Source organism: Pristiophorus japonicus, chromosome 1 (assembly GCF_044704955.1).
Source record: "Pristiophorus japonicus isolate sPriJap1 chromosome 1, sPriJap1.hap1, whole genome shotgun sequence".
NCBI lineage: Eukaryota > Metazoa > Chordata > Chondrichthyes > Pristiophoridae > Pristiophorus > Pristiophorus japonicus.
This window is the reverse complement of record NC_091977.1, coordinates 170,320,427-170,340,039: the sequence shown is the minus strand read 5'-3', so window position 1 is coordinate 170,340,039 and position 19,613 is coordinate 170,320,427. Positions and strand designations below refer to the sequence as shown.

At 46.1% G+C, this 19,613-nt stretch overlaps 1 protein-coding gene across 5 annotated transcripts in view; it reads right to left on the bottom strand.

The window, feature by feature from the left end:
• mctp1a (multiple C2 domains, transmembrane 1a) overlaps nucleotides 1-19,613 on the bottom strand; it is a 979,537-nt gene that overhangs the window by 133,655 nt on the left and 826,269 nt on the right. For all 5 annotated transcript variants that reach the window (XM_070884895.1, XM_070884861.1, XM_070884869.1 and 2 more), the window contains one exon: nucleotides 11,892-12,011. In XM_070884895.1, the coding sequence (XP_070740996.1) occupies nucleotides 11,892-12,011 (120 nt within the window). The remainder of the gene's footprint in view (nucleotides 1-11,891; nucleotides 12,012-19,613) is intronic.

The window sequence follows — 19,613 nt, the reverse complement described above, 5'->3', positions numbered from 1 at the left end:
CCCCTGTACTCAAATCCCCTCTCTATGAAGGCCAACATGCCATTTGCTTTCTTAACCGCCTGCTGTACCTGCATGCCAACCTTCAATGACTGATGTACCATGACACCCAGGTCTCGTTGCACCTTCCCTTTTCCTAATCTGTCACCATTCAGATAATAGTCTGTCTCTCTGTTTTTACCACCAAAGTGGATAACCTCACATTTATCCACATTATACTTCATCTGCCACGCATTTGCCCACTTACCTAATCTATCCAAGTCACTCTGTAGCCTCATAGCATCCTCCTCGCAGCTCACACTGCCACCCAACTTAGTGTCATCCGCAAATTTGGAGATACTACATTTAATCCCCTCGTCTAAATCATTAATGTACAATGTAAACAGCTGGGGCCCCAGCACAGAACCCTGCGGTACCCCACTAGTCACTGCCTGCCATTCCGAAAAGTACCCATTTACTCCTACTCTTTGCTTCCTGTCTGACAACCAGTTCTCAATCCACGTCAGCACACTACCCCCAATCCCATGTGCTTTAACTTTGCACATTAATCTCCTGTGTGGGACCTTGTCGAAAGCCTTCTGAAAGTCCAAATATACCACATCAACTGGTACTCCTTTGTCCACTTTATTGGAAACATCCTCAAAAAATTCCAGAAGATTTGTCAAGCATGATCTCCCTTTTACAAATCCATGCTGACTTGGACCTATCATGTCACCATTTTCCAAATGCGCTGCTATGACATCCTTAATAATTGATTCCATCATTTTACCCACTACTGAGGTCAGGCTGACCGGTCTATAATTCCCTGCTTTCTCTCTCCCTCCTTTTTTAAAAAGTGGGGTTACATTGGCTACCCTCCACTCGATAGGAACTGATCCAGAGTCAATGGAATGTTGGAAAATGACTGTCAATGCATCCGCTATTTCCAAGGCCACCTCCTTAAGTACTCTGGGATGCAGTCCATCAGGCCCTGGGGATTTATCGGCCTTCAATCCCATCAATTTCCCCAACACAATTTCCCGACTAATAAAGATTTCCCTCAGTTCCTCCTCCTTAATAGACCCTCTGACCACTTTTATATCCGGAAGGTTGTTTGTGTCCTCCTTAGTGAATACTGAACCAAAGTACTTGTTCAATTGGTCTGCCATTTCTTTGTTCCCCGTTATGACTTCCCCTGATTCTGACTGCAGGGGACCTACGTTTGTCTTTACTAACCTCTTTCTCTTTACATACCGATAGAAACTTTTGCAATCCGCCTTAATGTTCCCTGCAAGCTTCTTCTCGTACTCCATTTTCCCTACCCTAATCAAACCCTTTGTCCTCCTCTGCTGAGTTCTAAATTTCTCCCAGTCCCCAGGTTCGCTGCTATTTCTGGCCAATTTGTATGCCACTTCCTTGGCTTTAATACTATCCCTGATTTCCCTAGATAGCCACGGTTGAGCCACCTTCCCTTTTTTATTTTTACGCCAGTATTGAAGTATTGGTGATAGGGATAAAGACTGTTTGACAGTCAAGTATCATCCAACAGGTTAATGAAGACACTGTCCGCTTTCAAACTGGCATGGGAAGGTGGTGGACCATGAAGATGTGTTGGGCAACTACTGGCGGGATCATCGGGGCGGGTGGTTGGAGGCTGGCGTCATGTGATCAAGCTTCCAGGAATACATCTAACCAGAATTGGCAACTCTACAATGGGTCCAAAAACAAGTGTGCCTTTGATACTAACATAAATGAAGGGATCGCTTGACAGTGACCTCTAGCACTCAGCCTGCTAAAGTTTGCAGGGTCAGGGGGATATATTGGATGCAGGCCTGTCCTGTGCTGAAGCGTGCTGGGGTTAGGGTGGCAAAACATGTTTGTAGTGGGTCCATTGGTCTCCTTATTAAGGGAGCTGAGAAAGCCTTTTAAATTGCAAAATCTTTGGGGTCCATGCCACATCCCAACTGCTGTTCGGCAGGCTGACACACAAGCTTTCTTTTGGCATACAGGTGTGCAGCTATTTCTCCAGGCCAGGGGTGTGAGAACTCCCACCCTGGGAGTCTTCTGCATTAACATGCTTCCTTCTTTGCCGCTGGCTTTGTTTGGGCAGGCTTTGCAAAGCCTGTCTGGGGCAGTTAGGATTCAACATATCCAGATCTAAGCCTAACTCTGACTCCTGTCACAGTTACAGCATAAGAACAGAAGAACATAAGAAATAGGAGCAGGAGTAGGCCAGCTGGCCCCTCGAGCCTGCTCCGCCATTTAATAAGATCATGGCTGATCTGATCATGGACTCAGCTCCACTTCCCTGCCCGCTCCCCATAACCCTTTACTCCCTTATCATTCAAAAATCTGACTATCTCTGCTTTAAATATATTCAATGGCCCAGCCTCCACAGCTCTCTGGGGCAGAGCATTCCATAGATTTACAACCCTCTGAGAGAAGAAATTCCTCCTCATCTCAGTTTTAAATGGGCGACTCCTTATTCTGAGATTATATCCCCTAGTTTTAGTTTCTTCTATGAGTGAAAATATTCTCTCTGCCTCCACCTTGTCGAGCCCCCTCATTATCTTATATGTTTCGATAACATCACCTCTCATTCTTCTGAACTCCAATAAATATAGGCCCAATCTACTCAACCTATCTTCATAAGTCAATCCCCTCATCTCCGAAATCAACCTAGTGAACCTTCTCTGAACAGCCTCCAATGCAAGTATATCCTTCCTTAAATAGAGAGATCAAAACTGTACGCAGTACTCCAGGTGTGGCCTCACCAATACCCTGTACAGTTGTAGCAGGACTTCTCTGCTTTTATACTCTATTCCCCTTGCAATAAAGGCCAACATTCTATTTGCCTTCCTGATTACTTGCTGTACTTGCATACTAACTTTTTGTGTTTTATGCACAAGGACCCCAGGTCTCTCTGTACTGCAGCACTGCAATGTCTCTCCATTTAAATTATAATTTGCTTTTCTATTTTTTTTGACAAAATGGATAACCTCACATTTTCCCACATTATATTCCATCTGCCAAATTTTTGCCCACTCACTTAACCTGTCTATATCCCTTTGCAAATTTTTTGTATCACCTCACAATTTGCTTTCTCACCATCTTTGTATCATCAGCAAACCTGGCTATATTACACTTGGTCCCTTCATCCAATTCATTAATATAGATTGTAAATAGTTGAGGCCCCAACACCGATCCTTGCAGCAATCCACTAGTTACCGTTTGCCAACTGGAAAATTACCCATTTATCCCGACTCTCTGTTTTCTGTTAGCCAATCCTCTATCCATGCTAATATATTAACCCCAACCCCATGAACATTTATCTTGTGCAGTAACCTTTTATGCGGCACCTTATCGAATGCCTTCTGAAAATCCAAATACACCACATCCACTGGTTCCCCGTTATCCACCCTGCTCGTTACATCCTCAAAGAACTGCCACAAATTTGTCAAACATGATTTCCCTTTCATAAAACCATGCTGACTCCGCAGAAGTGTGCTTGGAAGGCTATTCATTTTTAGTTTTACTGGTTCCTGTTCTTCTACCACAAGAGGAAATCAGTATTGAAAAGAAACATGTGAGTGCTCAGATATTCTTGAATTTACTTCATTACCTGTTAGGGATCAGGGAAGGTTTAAGCAGAACATTCCTTCATGAGATCAAATTGGTGGCATAAACTCCAATTTATGGTGAGATGCCAAGTTTTACATGTTATGCGACCTAATTAGCTTCATGAGCTCAATGGCATTTTTTCATTCCATGCTTTCAATGTTACTGTTGTGCATTTCCCAACAAATGGCTGGAAACAGCATTTCTGGAAGCTTGCGAGCAGGTATGCTACCTTGTTAGCTGCAGGAATCAGTAAAAATGACCATGAACGTGTTGGACTGTCGTAAATCCCAACTGGTCCACCAACTTCCTTTACGGAAGGAAACCTTCCATTCTTACCATATTTGGCCTATATGCGGCTCCAAACATCACGTCGGGTAAGTAGGTTGGGTGTTCAAGCAGTATCAGTAATACTTAACAGCTGCAAAAGTGGTATAAAAGCTCCCATTTCACAGTTGTTCACTTTCCAATCTCAGAAGTTAGAGCCTTCAGGATTTGGAAGACACATTTGAGCTTTCTGCAGGTTGGAAGTATCAGGAGTAAACTCGCTGTCCGTTATCACCTCCTTAGACAACCTATCTCACCATTGACGGGTTGCTTCTGTCATCTCAACCTCACATGCCATCTATTCCATCAGCATTGGTGCCCTTTAAAAAATCTCACCTTGGTCCTCAGAATCCTGCCATGATCGGACCCAACACCAGCATCACCAGGCACACCAGCAGCGCCAACAACACCAACCTTCTCCGCAATCAACTGATGCTGCATAAGATGCAGGGCACCAGCACCCGACCACATTGCTGCCTGGGATGCCAGGGATGGCCTCAGCATGTCCAGATTTATTTCAGTTGACGCTGCACACCCTGGCTGCCACATGATGTGCCAGGTTGGCACCACCCCACAGCAACACCATAAAACATCCCTTCAAAGTGTCAGCTGTGGCTCAGTGGGTAAGACACGCGCCTCTATGTCAGAAGGTTGTGACTTCAAGTATCACTCCAGGAACTTCAACACATAAATCTAGGCTGATGCGCCAGTGCAGTGGAGGGAGTACTAAGGGAGTACTGCAGTGTTAGAGGTGTGCCGTCTTTCGAATGTGAGGTTAAACCGAAGCCCCGTCTGCCTTCTCAGGTGATCGTAAAAGATCCCATGGCACTATTTTGAGGAAGAGCAGGGGTGTTATGACTGGTGTCCTGGCCAATAATTATCCCTCAATTAACATAACAAACACAGATATCTGATCATTATCACTTTGCTGTTTGTGGAAGTTTGCTGTGCGCAAGTTGGCTGCTGTGTTTCCCACATTACAACAATGACTACACACCAAAGGTAGTTCATTGGCTGCAAAGCGCTTTGAGATGTCCGGTGGTCGTGAAAGGTGCAATAAATTCCAAGTCTTTCTTTCTTTCTTTTACAATGCCCAAGCCATTCCTTTCACACTCATCACCATTGTGGGGGTACCCTTATGTCTCACCATTCACTGCCACTCACTAATCCACTTCCAAAGGTGCACACAAATCTGTCCAGGAACACAAAGTGTTGAAAATAAAGATTTCAATGTTTGACAACACATTAAGAGAAACTTTACATGAACATTTGCTAAAAAATCCAAGTGCCTACCCTTGTGTGTTATTAGTTTGCATGATTGGACATGGTCCCTTTAAAGAAAACAACTGATGATGTGTCATCAAATGATGTCATCAGACCCGCTTCCTTTTAATTGGCTGGGAAGCTTAATAAGCCCATTCAATGTAAAATCACTTGTACAGAGCGGGGTTGAGCCGGATGCGGATTGAGAACGCGCTATGACGTTGCCCGCCTCCCTCCCACCTCAGGAGGCAAAATCGTGGCCAAAGAAGAAAAACAGCAGGATTTCATTACCCGTACAAAATAATGCATATTTAAACTGCTGACCTGTACAATTTAGAGTTCCAGCTGCTATTTTAGTTCCACATTTAATAACTAAAGACTTAGGATATGGTAATTTCTATTTAAATTCATAAAGTCATCAAATAATGAAATAATGTTTCTCAGAACCTTGCTGACTATTTACATTTGTAGAGTTGGGGATATTAATAAAGTTCGAATGCCCAATTGAGTACTGAATTGGTCCAAGTTCCTGTCTGAAATTCCCCTTAATGAAAAAATAATCCATATTACAATTAGCTGTATCTCTGCTTCAAAAGACAGGCAATGCTGTATTTCAAACTCATCAAATATAAGGGGGCACAATACACCTGGGGCTAGAAATTTGGTATCGCCCATTTTGAGGCGGTATTCCAGGCTGGTCGGCAAGTGTAGCGCCTTGTGAAAATTAATGCCGTCTACTGCGAAATTCTTTTCAGTGCCCCAAGAAGGAAATGGATCGGTAAATCAGTCGTTGCACAATTCTCTTAGGGCGGTGAAGGCGAAAATCGTTGCGATAAATTCCCAGAACGAATGTGGATGAGGCAATGGTCGCCAGACGTTCCGGCGCCAGCCGCTTCTAAAAAGGGAGGGAAGATGACTCTGCGCAGGGGCTGTTTCACCATCGCAGTCTGGTCAGAGCGGCAATATGGCTGAGGATGCAGCTCACCAGTGTGCCCATCTCTTTTCCAATGAGGCTGTGGAGAGGCGTACAGATGTCCTGCAGTGTGAGAGTGGCAGGAGGCCACCAGCTAGAGTTTTCAGATGTTTGTGGAGGGAGATGGCACAGCACGTGTCGGCAAGGAGCACAGTGTCCAGAACTGCGGCACAATGTTGCAAAAAGTTGAACGACCTCACTCGGGTCATCAGGGGGAGAACCCTTTCTATTAACCTTCATTGCCATAATGTGAACCTCACTGTCTCACACAATGTACAGTCTGTGCAGTACCTGCTCATTCACTATATTTACCAGGCCATGCTCTTCGTTGCTGAAGAGAGCTGCAAAGTTCTGCCTCAGTTCAGCAGCCATACCCTGGGCCTCCATGCATAGCTCTCCTTCTGGGTCCCTACTTAGCCACACCCCTCCTCTTACTACCTTTTTACTCTTTATATGGGTTTGCAAAACTTTAGCCTTACCCTTAATCACAGCTTGTAGCCACTAAGTCTCACCATTCAACCAGCACTCTGCGCAGCTACTGAGAGTCAAATGAACATCTGCACACTTCCATACAGTAGCAGTTATTCAACTCTGCAAGGCACATGTGCAGACGATTAGTTGCACATTTACTCACACCTTCTTCTGTTTGTTATTGCAGGCGAAACTCACTTACAACAGGCGGCAACAAATGCGGACCGGAGGAGGACAGCCTGATCTTCACGCCCTCATGCCTTATTTGAGACTATTTACCCATGAAACCACATGCCTTTCCCACTTTATATTTAAATGTCCTATGTCACCTCCTTCTTCCCTTCTTGCCCCTCCACTGCTGCTAACCACACTTCTGTTGCTTTGTGCTTACAGATAATGAGCCAGAAGCACAACAGCCTGTCCGTGATGGGGGCAGACGAGGTGGAAGGGGATGACAGTTCTGCGCCACATCTGCAGGATGCATCTGCTGCAGACAGTGGGGACACCACCTCGGTAGACAAGCCAATCTTCCTGGAGTTTGACGAGCCTAATGTTCCTGGACCCAGTGGTCTGCAGCAACGCCCAGCGGGTGAATCAGCACCTGAGTCCTGCTGAGCATGACACAGATGTGGACCTGGATTTGGAGGATATGGCGACAGAGTTTCAGGGGATGCACCGCGACCTTATGGGTGCATTGACAAGGGTCCCGCAGAGCATGGATGCACTTTCTGTGAGGTTGGGGGAGGCCGCCTCAAGCATTGCCTGTGCCTCTGAACATCCCATCGAGCCCATCCTTGGCAAATATCAAAGGATGTTGGAGTCGACGAGCGACTGTGGGACCCAGAGGTGATAGCGCGTGCCATGGCTGATGTGGTAGCAGCTATTAGAGCACAGGCCAAAAGCAATGCAAGGCTTTTGTGATATGATGCAGTCATTGGTTGGTGGCACCAATTCTCAGTTTGCTGCGTTGCAGACTCAGTCTGCCCTCATGCAGACTCAGACTGATGCCGCCCAAGCACTGACTGCTGCCATCCTCTCTGGGTTACTCACAGTTCAACAGGGAACTCATGGTGCCGAAGCAGGCCAGCAATCTGTGCTCCAGCCGATTGCGCCGGATGCTGAAGCTCTGTCCCGAGGGAGTGGCAGTGTGTCGATGGAAATGGAAGGTGCTGTACTCTCGCATGATTACAGCATTCCGGCTCCCACTACTGCCACTCCGCCTTTTCACCTGCCGCAGTCTGCAACTCGCCCATCCCAGACTGCTGCCACCCATGCTGAGGTGGTGCAGTCAGCAGCCGGGACTTCCAAGCCCAGAGCTGGGCTAGGGCGTCCTGCTATGCCATCTGCAGTCTCTGCCTCACAGACACAGCAGTCTTCAAGCAGGCTTGCTGAAGGCACTGGGGACACATTAAGGAAGAGCACTTGGCATGGGAGGAGGAAAAAGGGAATGGGTGGGAAATATGCGAGTAAGTGCCAATAAGGACTTTTCTGACCATGACTAGATGTCCACATCTTGTAAATGTAATTGTACATATTTCGTTGCTGATGTTTGACGCCTGTTATCTGTGGAAGGGTCTTGGCATAATATGGTTCACGAGAGCTGGTCTTGCATTTCAGATGGGAGGGACGTTTGTATATATAATCATGAAGTTGTTTGTGTGTTATGGTGTTTCAAGGGACATTTGTTACATTCTTTATTAGTTGCTGATGAAGTGTTGTTGGTGTGTTGCTTGAGGGTACACTCTTGTTAGAGATAATAAAATGTTAATTTGACCATTTGCATTGTTGTCATGTGTATTATTGTGAATGTCATGGAGCTATGCCATGAGCCTAGCACAGTCATCATCTGGTCGTTGATTCACCGGAATCGGTGCAGGATGAGGTGCTGATGTGCGGCCCTTCCAGCGGCAGCATTGGCATGGTGCCTCCTCCGTGGCTGCTGATCCTCCTCCTCGTCTTCCTCGCCATGCTGTACATCGTCATGCTCCTCTTCCTCCTCCTGAGGTGGAACTGCAATCCCCAGTGGCAATGCCTGTGCCCTCATGATGGCCAGGTTGTGCAGCATGCAGCACACCACAGACTTGATCAGGGGAGTACTGAAGGCTGCCTCCAGAGTGGTTAAGGCATCGGAAACGCTGCTTTAGCACCCCAATAGTCTGCCCTATGAGGTTCTGGGTGGCTGCACGGCTCTTGTTGTACCGATGCTCAGCACGGGTGTTGGGGTTGCGGAGGAGTGTCATGATTCAGGTGGCTAGAGCATAGCCTTTGTCACCGAGCAGCCAGCCACAACCTTCATGTGGTGGCTGGAAGAGTCGTGGCACAGTGCTCTCCTCAGGATGAAAGCATCGTGTGCGCCGCCAGGATAGCAGGCATTCACAGCAAGGATGTGCCGCCAGGATAGCAGGCATTCACAGCAAGGATGTGCCGCCAGGATAGCAGGCATTCACAGCAAGGATGTGCTGCCAGGATAGCAGGCATTCACAGCAAGGATGTGCCGCCAGGATAGCAGGCATTCACAGCAAGGATGTGCCGCCAGGATAGCAGGCATTCACAGCAAGGATGTGCTGCCAGGATAGCAGGCATTCACAGCAAGGATGTGCCGCCAGGATAGCAGGCATTCACAGCAAGGATGTGCCGCCAGGATAGCAGGCATTCACAGCAAGGATGTGCTGCCAGGATAGCAGGCATTCACAGCAAGGATGTGCTGCCAGGATAGCAGGCATTCACAGTGAGGATGTGCTGCCAGGATAGCAGGCATTCACAGCAAGGATGTGCTGCCAGGATAGCAGGCATTCACAGCAAGGATGTGCTGCCAGGATAGCAGGCATTCACAGCAAGGATGTGCTGCCAGGATAGCAGGCATTCACAGCAAGGATGTGCTGCCAGGATAGCAGGCATTCACAGTGAGGATGCGCTGCATGTGGTCGCACATCAACTGTACACTGAGAGAGTGGTAGCCCTTGCAGTTCCGAAACACCTCTGCATTCTGCCATGGTGCACGCAATTCCATGTGGATGCAATCAATGGTGCCCTGAACCATCGGAAAGCCCACTAACCTGGTGAACCCACATGACCATTCCTCCTGTTTCTCCCTCGTCATGGGAAACGTTATGTAGTCCATTCTCCTGCGGTGCAGGGTGTCTGTGACCTTGCGGATGCAGTATAATGAGCAGAAAATTGCGACACGATGCAGATGTCCCCTGCTTTAGCCCGGAAAGAGCTGGAGGCATAGAAACTGAGTGCCACAGTGACCTTTCCTGCGATGGAAAGCAAAGTCTTGGTCCCAATATCAGCCTCTAGGTCTGGCTGCAGGAGACGGCATAGCTTGGTGACGACCTCCTTGTATAACCACAGCCTTCTAATGCACTGATCCTCAGACATGTCTAGGTATGAGAAATGCTCCCGATAAACCCAAGGGGGCGGGGGGGGGGGGGGGGATAAGGCCGCCTGCCCTGACATCTATGGGATCTCCTCATTCGTGGCCGCACATTCCCAATCTCCCTTCTCTGTAGACGCCGCCTACCAATTGCTTGGAGGGGGTGAAGGTGGCTTGTTAGCACTACACCTATCTAAATTCACACCTCAAATTGCTACTTAACTGTAACTTTGAACAGAATCTGCCGCAGCAATCCAAGAGATACACGCACCGTGCTACGTGGCAACGTAGCTCTCACTGTGAACTCTGAAGAACCCGGTTGCTCATCCCTTTAAAGATCCTCCCACATCGCTTAAAGCAGCTGGGACCGCCTGCTTTCTCTGGCTTGTTCAGTGGATGTCAGTCAGTGAGGCGTACAAACTGAATTTAGTGTCTGGGGCGCTAGCTGACATCATGATCTGGCTGGCGTTAGAATGCAAGGCGATAACTGTTAGTGCCGCCGGTAAAAGTGAACCGAATTTCTCAGGCGCTGCTAAAAATCTCCACGGCCAGGCATGAAGCAATGAGCAACACTTTACTGCCACTTCGGGGTGCTAACGGGAGACAATACCCAACTGAATTTCGCGCCCCAGATCTTGAATCTCCTCTGCCCCCATCCCTGCATGTTATATATGTATTAGACAATAGCACAACAAATGGAATAGCCATTATGAAAGTTACGTCAGGCTGATGCTTTGTATCCCTTGGTAACTGTCTCAAGGATGGCATTGGCACAGACCTTTAAACAAGTCAACAGCAGACGCTGCCAGGCAAAACATGATGTCTTATGCACAGATGACCAAAGCGTGAGAGAAGAAAAGATTATTTTAATTGATTAACTAATTGAGGTCATATTTGTGAACTACTTAAAAAAGCCCAACCATAAATAAACATTTTGGGAAACCTTAATTTAGGTTTGCAAGAGAAAATCAACTAATTGCCATTCCTGTTCATTCTCCAGGGGTTCCTACCAGAAGTGCCCACGCATGGACATTAGGTAGGGATTGGATTGGGTTTGGTTTTGCTTCCTCCCACACTAGCCTGCCAATACTCTCTGTCCAGCTCACAAATTAATAACAAACATTTGAGTAAGGGACTGAGAGCTTGTGACCGAAATGGTATTGTACTCTCGCCTAACTTGTTGCCTACAAGGGAATATGGGCTCTGGGAGAAAATTGAAGAAGAAAAAGAAATAAAGGAGGAAGGCTTAAATTTATTTTGTTTTTCAAATGAAAAAGAATAATTCAATATTATGGTTACCCCTACTAATTTCTGAATTCAAAATAACTAATGTCTGAAAGTTCATACAGCACAAGGAAACCAGAAATTATAATCCTTGTGAGTTTGCTAAAAAGAGCAGTGCAGCAGTTTTGCTGTTTACAAGCCCATGGCCAATCTGCATTAGAATCTAAACTGCCTGGACTTGTTATTACTACGGTTGAGAATAAAACGCATCAGCCAAAGCAGCGTTTGAGTCTGAATAATGCTCCTTGCTCTTTTAGTAATGATTGACAGATCCCAACAAGGCTTCACAAACTGTATTTCAAACTATTGCCAATTAAATCGAGAGGAAATTCCAAATACAAATATACATAATAAATATCCTGACACAGAACTTGTTTGAGAAAAGGGAGCGTTCTATCTCTGAATGGTGGATGAACAATGCAATAGTTTTAAACAGCATTAAAATCTATTGTGATTTTGAGCTCTAATCTGCTATAGAATAATGGGGGAGGTTGAGCAATATGTTGGTTTTGTAAGAACAAGGTCTAACTTCTAAGAGTCTGGTAGCCAAACCAGTTGTAGCCTGAGGCTGATTAAGGAAAAATGACAAAACGTGATTCTTACCATAGAGCTTATTCTGCTGTCCTGTCCTGATCTAATTAGAAAGTAGTTGTAGACCATCAAAATGAGTATCATCAGTGGGATCATAAAGAGTTCAAAGTTCCAAACTATAACAAGATAGATCTAGACAAAATAATTAGATAAAAATCATTAATCATAAACACATCACGTACAGTAAAATCAAGCAGATTATTTCTTAAACAATTGATTTTTAATATTTTCATGTACTTTTATATTGTATTCTGTACCCTTTAAATCTCAGTGGCTGTTGCTGGTAGAGTTCAGCCAATACTGCTCTACGCTTATTTGATAGGCCATAATGAACTGTATTTTGGGAGAGAGCTGCCAACTCCCACTTTTAGGTACTTTCCTTTTACCTGATATAAGGGGACACCAGGATGCAAATAACAGCTGCGGTGGGTCACTAAACTTGGGATGTGGTGGTATATGTTAATAAACGAAGGCACTGAGCTGCTAAACCTAACTCTATTGAAGGTCAATGGTCAGGATTCTTTCACCAATATTTTCTTTTGACTTAAGTTTATGGGAAGATGCCCTTTCTCCTCTTAAAAAGGTATTCTTCTCATCCACATAAGAACATAAGAAATAGGAACAGGAGTACTTGCTCCGCCATTCAATAAGATCATGGCTGATCTGATCATGGACTCAGTTCCACTTCCCAGCCCGCTCCCCATAACCCCTTATCGTTTAAGAAACTGTCTATTTCTGTCTTAAATTTATTCAATGTCCCAGCTTCCACAGCTCTCTGAGGCAGTGAATTCCACAGATTTATAACCCTCAGAGAAGAAATTATTCCTCATCTCTGTTTTAAATGGGCAGCCCCTTATTCTAAGATCATGCCCTCTAGTTCTAGTCTACCCCATCAGTGGAAACATCCTCTCTGCATCCAGCTTGTCAAGCCCCCTCATAATCTTATACGTTTCAATAAGATCACCTCTTATTTTTCTGAATTAAGTAGAGGTCCAACTTACTCAACCTTTCCTCATAAGTCAACCCCCTCATACCCGGAATCAACCTAGTGAACCTTCTCTGAACTGCCTCCAAAGCAAGTATATCCTTTAGTAAATATGGAAACCAAAACTGCACGCGGTATTCCAGGTGTAGCTTCACCAATACCTTGTATAGCTGTAGCAAGACATCCCTGCTTTTATACTCCATCGCCTTCGCAATAAACGCCAAGATACCATTGGCCTTCCTGATCACTTGGTGTATGTGATTACTATCCTTTTGTGTTTCATGCACAAGTACCCCCGAGGTCCCGCTGCACTGCAGCACTTTGCAATCTTTCTCCATTTAAATAATAACTTGCTCTTTGATTTTTTTCTGTCAAAGTGCATGACCTCACACTTTCCAACATTATACTCCATCTGCCAAAGTTTTGCCGACTCACTTAGCCCGTTTATGTCCTTTTGCAGATTTTTTGTGTCCTCCTCACGCATTGCTTTTCCTCCCATCTTTGTATCATCAGCAAACTTGGCTACGTTACACTCAGTCCCTTCTTCTAAGTCGTTAATATAGATTGTAAATAGTTGGGGTCCCAGCACTGATCCCTGTGGCACCCCACTAGTTAATGGTTGCCAACTAGAGAATGAATCATTTATCTCGACTCTTTGTTCTCTGATAGTTAGCCAATCCTCTATCCATGCTAATATATTACTGTATTGTATGGAGAAAAAGTCAGACTGAACACTGTGAGCTCAAAGTAAAGTGTGATCTTAGTTTTTTATTGCAGGTCTCCAGAGTGCCTCTCCAACCTGTGAAACCTCCTTAATACCTGTGCTCCCAAGTGATTATGGGATCCCTTGGGACTCCAGGGGATGAGCCCTCTGGTGGCTGTACAGATTAAATACAAGTTTACATATATAACAACGCTCCCCCCCAACCCCCCTCAAAGTCAATAGTGCAACTATTTACAATGTGAGTCGATCTGGGGCCTTCTTGCGCTGGTTGATTGTCTCGGTGTGAAAGCTGGTGTTGTTGAATCATTTGTTGGGCCCTCGCTGGGCTGCTGTGCAGCTGGCCTTGCTGGGCTGCCTGGTGTGTTGGGCCCTGCAGGGCTGCTGTGGATGATGAATTCTGCTTCGTGGTCAACCGTGGTGCCGGTTGCCACTGGTGTGTATGTTGGGGGATCAAAAAAAGTAGGGTCCAAGGTGGGTTGCTCAGGATAGTCCATGAATCTGAGTTTGATTTGCTCCAAGTATTTCCGGTGAATGAGTCCATTTGAAAGTTTGACCCGAAACATGCTGCTCCCTTCTTTGGCCACGACAGTGCTGGGAAGCCACTTGGGACCTTGTCCATAATTTAATACAAATACAGGATCATTGATTTCAATCTTGCGTGACACATTTGCGCTATCATGGTATGCACTTTGTTGAAGCCGCCTGCTCTCTACGTGTTCATGTAGATCAGGGTGAACTAACGAGAGCCTTGTCTTAAGTGCTCTTTTCATGAGCAGATCAGCAGGTGGGATCCCAATAGGTGAGTGTGGTCTCGTGAGGTAGCTAAGCAGGACTCTGGATAGGCGAGTCTGCAGTGAGCCTTCAGTTACCCTCTTCAAGCCTTGCTTGATGGTTTGCACTGCTCTCTCTGCCTGACCATTGGACGCTGGTTTAAACGGGACAGATGTGATATGTTTGATCCCGTTACGGGTCATGAATTCTTTGAACTCAGCACTGGTAAAACATGGCCCGTTGTCACTCACCAGGACATCGAGTAAGCCATGTGTGGCAAAAGTGGCCCGCAGGCTTTCAGTAGTGGCAGCGGACGTGCTAGCTGACATTATCTCACATTCAATCCACTTGAGGTATGCGTCTACAACCACAAGGAACATTTTACCCAAGAGTGGGCCTGCATTGTCGACGTGTACCCTAGAGCACGGTTTGGAGGGCCAAGACCAAAAACTTAGTGGTGCCTCCCTGGGTGCATTGCTTAACTGCGAGCATGTATTACATCTGTGAATGCAGGACTCTTAAGTCCGCATCGATACTGGGCCACCACACGTGGGATCTGGCTATCGCTTTCATCATTACGATGCCTGGGTGGGTACTATGGAGGTCACTTTCTTGGGGACCACTACTCGATTGCCCCACAGAAGGCAGTGTGCCTGTATAGACATTTCAGCTTTGCGCCGTTGGAACGGCTTTATCTCTTCCTGCATTTCCACTGGGACACTGGACCAGCTCTCATGAAGCACGCAGCTTTTGACTAGAGATAATAAGGGGTCCTAGCTTGTCCAAGTTTTGATCTGCCGGGCAGTGATGGGTGATTGCTCACTTTCAAATACTTCCATAACCATGGCTAGATCTGCGGGCTGCACCATTTCCACCCCCGTGGTGGGCAATGGCAGTCTACTGAGAGCATCGGCGCAGTTTTCTGTGTCTGGCCTGTGGCGGATGGCATAGATGTAGGCGGACAACGTGAGCGCCCATCTCTGGATGCGGACCGATGCGTTGGTATTTATCCCTTCGCTCTTGGAGAACAGGGATTTCAGTGGCTTATGGTTAGTTTCCAATTCGAATTTTAGCCCAAACAGGTATGGATGCATTTTCTTTACCCCATAGACACACGCTAATGCTTCTTTCTCAATCATGCTGTAGGCTCTCTCAGCCTTAGACAGACTCCTGGATGCATAAGCAACCGATTGAAGTTTCCTAAAATCATTAGCTTATTGCAATACACACCCGACGCCATATGATGACGCATCACATGCTAGTACCAAACGCTTACATGGATCATACAACAACAAGCAATTTCTTTGAGCATAACAATTTTCTCACTTTTACAAAGACATTTTCTTGGCTTTTGCCCCAAACCCATTCGCCCCCGTTTCGTAGTAAGACAAGCAGTGGTTCTAACAGTGTGCTGAGACCCGGTAAGAAGTTACCAAAGTAGTTCAGGAGTCCCAGAAACGACCGCAGCTCCATCACATTCTGTGGCCTCAGTGCATTCTCGATTGCCTCCGTCTTCACGTTGGTGGGCCTGATGACATCTGCTGCAATCCTCCTTCCCAGGAACTCCACTTCAGGCACCAGGAAAATGCACTTCGAGCGTTTTAACCTGAGCCCCACGCGGTTGAATCGACTAAGAACCTCCTCCAGGTTCTGCAGATGCTCGACTGTGTTCTGACCTGTGACCAAGATGTCGTCCTGGAAGACCACGGTGTGCGGGACCGACTTCAGTAAGCTTTCCATGTTTCTCTGGAATATCGCCGCCGCCGATCGGATACCAAACCGGCATCTGTTATAAACAAAAAGACCTTTGTGCGTGTTGATGCAGATGAGGGCCTTCAATGATTCCTCCAGTTTCTGCGTCATGTAGGCTGAAGTCAGATCCAGTTTCATGAACGTCTTTCATCCAGCCAGCGAAGAGGTCGTTGGCCTTTGGTAGTGGGTATTGGTCCTGCAGGGAGAAACGATTGATAGTTACTTTGTAATCGCCACAGATTCTGACGGTGCCGTCTCCCTTGAGGACTGGGATGATAGGACTGGCCCACTCGTTGAACTCTATCAGGGAAATGATGCCCTTTCTTTGCAGCCGGTCTAGCTCAATCTCTACTCTTTCTCTCATCATGTATGGTATTGCTCTCGCCTTGTGATGGATGGGTCGCGCCCCCGGAATTAGGTGGATCTGCACTTTTGCTCCTTGGAATTTCCCGATGTTTGGTTCGAACAGCGAAGGAAATTTGTTTAAGACCTGAGCACACGAAGTGTCGTCAGCAGGCGATAGCGCTCGGACGTTGTCCCAGTTCCAGCCTATCTTTCCTAGCCAGCTTCTGCCGAGCAGCATGGGACCATTGCCCGGTACCACCCAGAGTGGTAGCTTGTGCACCGCTCCATCGTAGGAGACCTTTGCGGTTGCATTGCCGACTACGGGAATCAGTTCTTTCGTGTAGGCTCTTAGTTTCGTGCGAACTGGAGTTAAGTCTGGCCTTGAGGCCTTGTTGCACGACAACCTTTTGAAATTTTTTTTGCCCATGATGGACTGGCTCACACCCATGTCCAGCTCCACTGACACCGGGAGTCCATTTAGTTCAACATTCAGCATTATTGGGGGACAATTCGTGGTGAATGTGTGCAACCCATGTACCTCTGCCTCCTCGATCCGAGGCTCTGGTTCATCGTGATGCTCCGTGGATCTGTCCTCCGCTGCAACATGATGGTTTGCAGGTTTAACAGGCTTTGCAGCTCGTCTGCACACTCGTTGGAGGTGTCCCATTGTTCCACATTCCTTGCAAATGTACTCTTTGAATCAGCATCAATGGAAACGATGATCACCCCCGCAGCGCCAACAAGGTGTTAATGGCCTTGCATTCATCACCCGTGATGGTGGACTCAGACATCTGCGGACGTGTAGCTGCAGGTATGTGTGACCTGCCCTGTACGTTACTATTCGAAAACAACATCACTTTGTTCACAGTACTTGTAGCAGCACTCGTGTGCTGAGAGATTTGCTTCATATTGTCACTGGTGGCAATGAATGCCTGGGCTATCGCTATGGTCTTACTCAAGGTTGGGGTCTCTAAAGTCAAAAGTTTGCAAAGTATGGTTTTGTAGCCAATGCCAAGTTCGAAAAAGTCTCTGAGCATGTGCTCCAAATGTCCTTCAAATTCGCAATGTCCTGCAATGCGTCTTAGCTCGGCAACATAACTCGCCACTTCCTGGCCTTCAGACCTTTTGTAGGTGTAGAATCAGTATCTCGCCATCAGAACACTTTCCTTCAGGTTCAAATGCTCTCAGACCAGTGTGCACAAACCGTCGTGTGATTTCTCTGTGGGTTTCACTGGAGTGAGCAGATTCTTCAAGAGGCCATACATTGGTGCCCCACAGACGGTGAGGAGAATCGCCCTTCGTTTGGCAGCACTCTCTTCCCCATCTACCTCATTGGCCATGAAGTATTCGTTGAGTCGCTCGCAAAAGTTTCCCAATCATCTTCCTCTGAAAATTTCTCCAGGATGCCCACTGTTCTCTGCATCTTTGGATTCGCTATCTGTATCTCGTCACCAGTTGTTATGTATGGAGAAAGAGTCAGACTGAAAACTGTGAGCTCAAAGTAAAGTTTGAGCTTAGTCTTTTATTGCAGGTCTCCAGAGTGCCTCTCCAACCTGTGAAGCCTCCTTAAATATCTGTGCTCCCAAGGGATTATGGGATCCCTTGGGACTCCAGGGGATGAGCCCTCTGGTGGCTGTACAGAGTAAATATTAATTTACATATATAACAATTACCCCCAACCCCGTGAACTTTTTTCTTGTGCAGTAACCTTTTATGTGGCACCTTGTCAAATACCTTCTGGAAGTCCAAATACACCACATCCACTGGTTCCCCTTTATCTACCCTGTTCGTTACATTCTCAAAGAACTCCAGCAAATTTGTCAAATATAACTTCCCCTTCATAAATCCATGCTGACTCTGCCTGATTGAATTTTGCTTTTCCAAATGTCCTGCTACTGCTTCTTTAATAATGGACTCCAACATTTTCCCAACCACTGATGTTAGGGTAACTGGTCTATAGTTTCCTGCTTTTTGTCTGCCTCCTTTTTTAAATAGGGGCATTACATTTTCAGTTTAAATGATAAGGGGATAAGGGGTTATGGGGAGTGGGCTGCGAAGTGGAGCTGAGTCCATGATCAGATCGGCCATGATCTTATTGAATGGCGGAGCAGGCTCGAGGGGTCATATGGCCTACTCCTGTTCCTATTTCTTATGTTCTCATGTTCTTATGTTTTCCAATCTGCTGGGACCTCCTCAGAATCCAGGGAATTTTGGTAAATTACAAGCAATGCATCTACAATCCCTGCCGCTACTTCTCTTAAGACCCTAGGATGCAAGCCATCAGGTCCAGGGGATTTATTGGCCTTTAGTCCCATTATCTTACTGAGTACCACCTCCTTAGTGACTGTGATTGTGCTAAGTTCCTCCCCCCCCATAGCTCCTTGACTATCCACTGTTGGAATATTGTTAGTGTCCTCTACTGTAAAGACTGATACAAAATATTTGTTCAGAGTTTCTGCCATCTCCATGTTCCCCATTACTAATTCCCCAGTCTCATCCTCTAAGGGACCAACATTTACTTTAGCCACTGTTTTCCTTTTTATATACCTACAGAAACTCTTGCTATCTGTTTTTATATTTTGTGCTAGTTTACTTTCATCGTCTATCTTCCCTTAATCATTTTTTTAGTCATTCTTTGCTGGCTTTTAAAAGCTTCCCAGTCTTCTGTTCTCTCACTAGTTTTGGCCACTTTGTATGCCCTTATTTTTAATTGGATATCGTCCTTTATTTCTTTAGTTAGTCACGGATGGCTATCTTTTCTCTTATATACTTTCCTCCTCACTGGAATATATTTTTCTTGAAACATCTCCTTAAATGTACACAACTGTTCATCAACTGTACTACACTTTAATTTATTTTCCCAGTCCACTTTACCCAACTCTGCCCTCGTACCTTCATAGTCTCCTTTATTTAAGCTTAGTACGCTGGTTAGAGATCCAACTTTCTCACCCTCCATCTAAATTTGAAATTCAATTTTGCTATGATCACTTATTCCAAGGGGATCCTTTACAAGGAGATTGTTTATTAATCCTGTCTCATTACACAGGACCAGATCTAAGATAGCCTGCCTCCTGGTTGGTTCCGTTACATACTGCTCAATGAATCCATCCTTTATGCACTCTATGAACTCCTCCTCAAGGCTACCCTGACCAATTTG